This window comes from Sinocyclocheilus anshuiensis, unplaced genomic scaffold (assembly GCF_001515605.1).
Source record: "Sinocyclocheilus anshuiensis isolate Anshui unplaced genomic scaffold, SAMN03320099.WGS_v1.1 scaffold355, whole genome shotgun sequence".
In the NCBI taxonomy this organism is placed as follows: domain Eukaryota; kingdom Metazoa; phylum Chordata; class Actinopteri; order Cypriniformes; family Cyprinidae; genus Sinocyclocheilus; species Sinocyclocheilus anshuiensis.
In genome coordinates this window covers 1,991,280-1,996,839 of record NW_015549571.1, presented here as the reverse complement: position 1 = coordinate 1,996,839, position 5,560 = coordinate 1,991,280, and the positions used below count along the sequence as shown (strand labels likewise).

Genomic DNA, 5,560 nt, shown 5'->3' with positions numbered 1-5,560 from the left:
TTTTATAAAGAATATCTCTTTGGATTTGAGACTTTAGTCTTTGCAACTTTACAGATCTTCTTTATGCACCAAGAGCTTGTAACACTCCAAAGAGAAAGGAAAAATTGAAATCGCATCATATGACCCCTTTAATATGAACATTTGATTTGACACTATTACAAAGTGCTTTTTTTAGAATGAGTGCACTTTTATTCATGAATGCATACGTACACTTATAAAGTGGCCTTATTTCATGAATAATAAATCTGCAAGTACCTTTTTTTATATGCTTTTAAGATTTGAAGTACACTGCAAGTGCACATTCAATACAATAAAGTGTACTACTTTTTCACAAGGGAGTGATCTGTTCTGTAGTCACTGGGAACTGATATAACACGATTGACTACTTCTTGTGTTTGCAGAAAGTGCGTAAAGAAGGAACACTCTCCAAATCTTCATCAGGGATGCACAGCGGAGGAGAGGAAGAGCCTGAGGACGAGTCTCACACTCCCCTCCCTCCACCAATGGAGATCATCAAAGACCCGTCTGCGCAGGAAGAGAAGGTACACACACACAACAGAGAGGGAGGAGTGTGAGGAGAGTCATGTCATAGGAGAGGTCCGCAGGGTTATTAATGTGGAGAGAGATTTATTAAATGCATACTGTGTCACTCATCATATGTTCATAACTATCTCCACCTGCCTCCCTCATAGCCCCCCCCCCACACACACACACACACACAGGGGCTTTACTAACACTGTTTTTCTTCCCTGATGTCAATGTCACCAGTAACTGCTGGGGTGGAGGCTCCTTGTCTCACATTCAACAAACCACACATCCACCCTATTGTTGCAATGAAGCTTAAATTATGTAGTTGTGAAATTTTTACTGTTGCACTCAACTCTGGCTCTTTCACACGCTGTGCCTTGCGATTGCAGTTGTAATGTGTTTACAGCCCAATGCTGTCTGACAGGGTGAATCTCAAAAAGAGCGTCGCCTTATTTCCCTCCAAAATCGAAATTAAAAAAGCATTTCATAAAGAAACTAAAGACTAGTTTTAAAACCATTATGATTGCTTGTATTGTGACATTTATTATTATTAATGTAACCCAGATTATCTCTATCATTTTTGTTTGTTTTGTAATTCCCATTAGTTTCATTATGTATTATTATTATTATTATTATTATTATTAGACTCTCTGTACAGTAAAATAGTAAGAAATCCAATTCTCACAAGATGTTTTTCATGCTTAAATAACAATTTATATTTTTATTGAGCAAGGATGAATTAAAAAGTGACAGTAAAGAAATGTATGATTTCTATTTCAAATCAATATTGTTCCTTTTATTCTGTTCTAAATTTCTATTCGTCAAAGAATCGTAAAAATGTGTCACCGTTTCCACAATAAATATGAAGCAGCACAACTGTTTTCAACATTGATAATACTCAGAAATGTTTCTTGAGCAGCAAATCAGCATATTATTATGATTTCTGAAGATCATGTGACACTGAAGACTGCAGTAATGATGCTGAAAATTCAGCTTTAACATCACAGGAATAAATTACATTTTAAAATATATTCAAATAGAAACCAGATGTTTATTAATTGTAATAATACATCACAATGATTCTTTTATAGAGTATTTTTGATCAAATGAATGCAGCCTTGGTGAACATAAGAGACTTTTTATAGATAAATCTTTATAGACCCCACAATTTTGAACAGTAGTGTATACAACAAATACTGTCGTAAAATATAAATGTTATACATTAGATCTGTTTCACCCATTAAAAATAATCATAAGAATGAGAATTTGGGGAGAAATTACTAATTGTCATAAAAATAATTGCAGTGTCACTTTGCACAATTTGTAAAGGTCTTAAGGTCTCATTTTCTATATGTGACCCTGGACAACAAAACCAGTCATAAGGGTCAATTTTTCGAAATTGAGATTAAATAAATAATAAATAAGCTTTCCATTGATGTATGGTTTGTTAGGATCGGACAATATTTGGCCGAGATACAACTATTTGAAAATCTGGAATCTGAGGGTGCAAAAAAAATCTAAATATTGAGAAAATCACCAAATGAAGTTCTTAGCAATGCATATTACTAATCAAAAATTAAGTTTTGATATATTTACAGTAGGAAATTTACAAAATATCTTCATGGAACATGATCTTTACTTAATATCCTAATGATTTTTGGCATAAAATGAAAAATCAATAATTTTGACCCATACAATGCATTTTTGGCTATTGCTACAAATATACCCCAGCGACTTAAGACTGCTTTTGTGCTCCAGAGTCACATATGGGAGACTATAATTAGTTATTTTTCTTTTGATTTGGAGGTGAAATGTTTGGCATGTTCTTGGCATGGCCTTTGCTTCTCTTCTCCCCAAAGCAAAGCTTGATAAACTGGGCTATAACCCAGCATCCTGAGCTGTTCTGATCTGCCTGTGTGTTCTTTCCTCCTCCTCCTACTCCTCCTCACCTGCTGTCTGTCATGTAGTCGTCTGTGCTGCTGGCTTCACGGCAGAGCTCGGCTGACGTCCCCAGTGCTGCTGAGCTTGTCAGTGCTATAGAAAAACTGGTCAAAACTAAGATGGTGAGTGTGCCACTGAACCTGAGCAGGGAGGCTTGATAGACTAACCTCCTGCAGGCTTTCCTCGTTTCCTTTCTGTTTTCTCTTGCTCTGAGACAGTCACTAACTCTTGCACTACTGAGATCTTCTGCACTAGTCTCGCATGCACGTGTCTTTTGTTCTGTGCAGTTGTATATTGTTACCTGAGCAAAAACATTCTTCATACCAGACCTGTTTAGCACACACACAAACAAGTGTGTAACTTAACTTTACTGATCTATTTATATTTAATTTGACCTTTGACCTTTACTTGAGAAAACATTTTTTACAGTGCTGTGTTGCTTACCAAGAAATTCTGTAAAAAACATTCAAAAAAATCTCACGCAGAACAGTTAAATTCTTTAGAATAATGTAATCTGAAATAAAAGTATCAGTTATTGCTTATGAATTCCCTTTTTGATCTCAATTATTTATTAGGTTTATAATATAATATAACATAATATAATATAAAAACAAACTGAAGCATTTAAACTGGTAGAATAGAATAGAATAGAATAGAATAGAATACAGACTGAGAAATCACACTGGGATTGTATTGCATCGCGAGACATGCTAGGCTATGAGATTATTATTAGATAATATTATTGTTCCACACCTGTGATGGCTTTAGTTATGTTATATATTTGACATTCAAGGAATATTCCATTATTGTATTCATCCTTAACTGTCATATATTGCAGGCCTTTTGTGGTGAAGTAATAAAATCCTCCCAAACTTGCTGGATATTATGGCTCACTCTGTGGCCCGGAATGACGCTTTTCTCCCCTTTATGAATCTTCCGAGCAGCTCTGATGGTGTTTACTGCAGTTTAGGGCCATGTCGCATATAAACCATTCAATTGCTGTGTTTGTTCTCTGTTTGTCTCGTCTCTGTTGCTGTAGACGCTGGAGCCAGGCTCGTACCCAGGATTCAGTTCAGTGAACCCAGCAGAGCAGAGCCCAGCGCCACCCAGAAACCCTGAACTGGAGCAGAAAGCCAAAGCACTGCGTGGACGAATGTAAGACACACGCTCTTCACTCATGTGGCTTGGTCTGGGAGTCAATTCTACAAACGTTACAGTCTGATTTCAGGTCACAGTGACCAAATCACAGGTTGTTTGTTTGTGCTGCCAATCGCTTTATTAATTTCTTATTTATAAAATATATTTGTATAGTTCGGCTCCCAGGTACGTTAACCTAATATATAATGTATATGTGGCGTCACACAAATTGTGCATTGCATTGCATTTTTCATGTTTTATTTATTTATTTTGGTAAATATTTATGTTTAGTTTATATAATTTTTTTAAATGCAAACAATCCATATTATTACATTAAAATGTATAAATGAATGATTCTTTATTTATTTATTTATTTAGTGGGAACTAGTGTGGAAAACATATTGGTTATTTGTTAACTAGATTTTTACTGTATTTAAATTTTTACACACACTGTTGAAAAAAATCTTCTGAAAGAAATTACATATTTTTTTGAAAAATAAATGAAGCCGCATTCCAAGCCATTTCAGAGTGAGTACATAAATATTGAGATATTGTCAAAAGATTGAGAAATATCAAGATTGTTTCCACTGTGTTGCCCAGACTTAACTCAGAGTAATTTTGGTGGGGCAAAAGAAAAAGAAGAAAAAAACAATCTGGTTACATCTGGTAAAATGCAATTGATTCTTGTAAAGCCACCAGATCTGGAATCAATTCCATGTTCATGTAACAGGCAGTGTTGAGAAAATCTCTCTGAATGATATGGCTCTCATTAAAGATCAGAGATATGTATGGGAAAGCTAGGCGTTTGGTCTTTTTATTCGAATTTTTCTTTCACTCTGCCCTTAAAGGGAAGTGTGACATTGCTAAACCTGACACATTATTTTATAGATTAGTCATTTTGTGCCTGTGTAGAAGTCTTTAATAAAAACAATTGTTTGTTCTATTGTAGGTTTGTTGTGAATGAATTAATCCAGACAGAAAAAGACTACGTGAAAGATTTGGGTATCGTGGTTGAGGTGAGAATAGCTGACATCCTGACAGTAGAACATAATTGACCTACCGGTAAGCCCCTCCCCTCGAACGCAGCCTAGCCAATGGCAGTCAAGTATCAGTTGCACGGAGAGCGGAACTCCGATATCTTTAGGTTTTAGCGCCATAGAGAAACACTGGGAGATCCGAAGCTTTCATCGTTTTTATGGTGTTTATGCTACAAAAATGGCAAAACAATGTGCCTGGGATACTTGTAACACTGATTTCAGTTATCCTGAGAGGATAGGCAATGCAATTTATTTTATTCTATTTTCTAAACCCAAACAAAACAGAGCTAAATGTCCCTAAGCATTCACCCCCAATCCCAATGAAGACGAAAACTTTCGTTTTCTGGTTATCATACACTCATTTTCATCTGCTCAAGCAGAACCTTAAAGGAACACTCCACTATTTTTGAAAACTGGCTCATTTTCCAACTCCCCTAGAGTTAAACAGTTGAGTTTTACTGTTTTCGAATCCATTCAGCCGATCTCCGGGTCTGGCGGTAGCACTTTTAGCTGTAGCTTAGCATAGATCATTGAATCTGATTAGACCGTTAGCACCTCGCTCAAAAATGACCAAAGAGTTTCTATATTTTTCCTATTTAAAACTTGACTCCTCTAGTTACATCGTGTACTAAGACCGACGGAAAATTAAAAGTTGCGTTTTTCTAGGCCGATATGGCTAGGAACTATACTCTCATTCCGGCGTAATAATCAAGGAACTTGAAAATCGCAACTTTTAATTTTCCATCTGTCTAAGTACACGATGTAACTACAGAAGAGTCAAGTTTTAAATATGAAAAATATAGAAACTCTTTGGTCATTTTTGAGCGAGATGCTAACGGTCTAATCAGATTCAATGATCTATGCTAAGCTACAGCTAAAAGTGCTACCGCCAGACCCGGAGATCGGCTGAATGGATT

At 35.9% G+C, this 5,560-nt stretch overlaps 1 protein-coding gene across 1 annotated transcript in view; it reads left to right on the top strand.

Annotated features, from left to right (window-relative positions):
* The window catches only part of LOC107657356 (kalirin-like), a 231,818-nt gene that overhangs the window by 201,965 nt on the left and 24,293 nt on the right, over positions 1–5,560 (top strand). Inside the window, 4 exon segments of the mRNA XM_016445398.1 lie at positions 402–542; positions 2,496–2,591; positions 3,509–3,624; positions 4,556–4,622. Coding sequence (XP_016300884.1) covers positions 402–542; positions 2,496–2,591; positions 3,509–3,624; positions 4,556–4,622 — 420 coding nt within the window.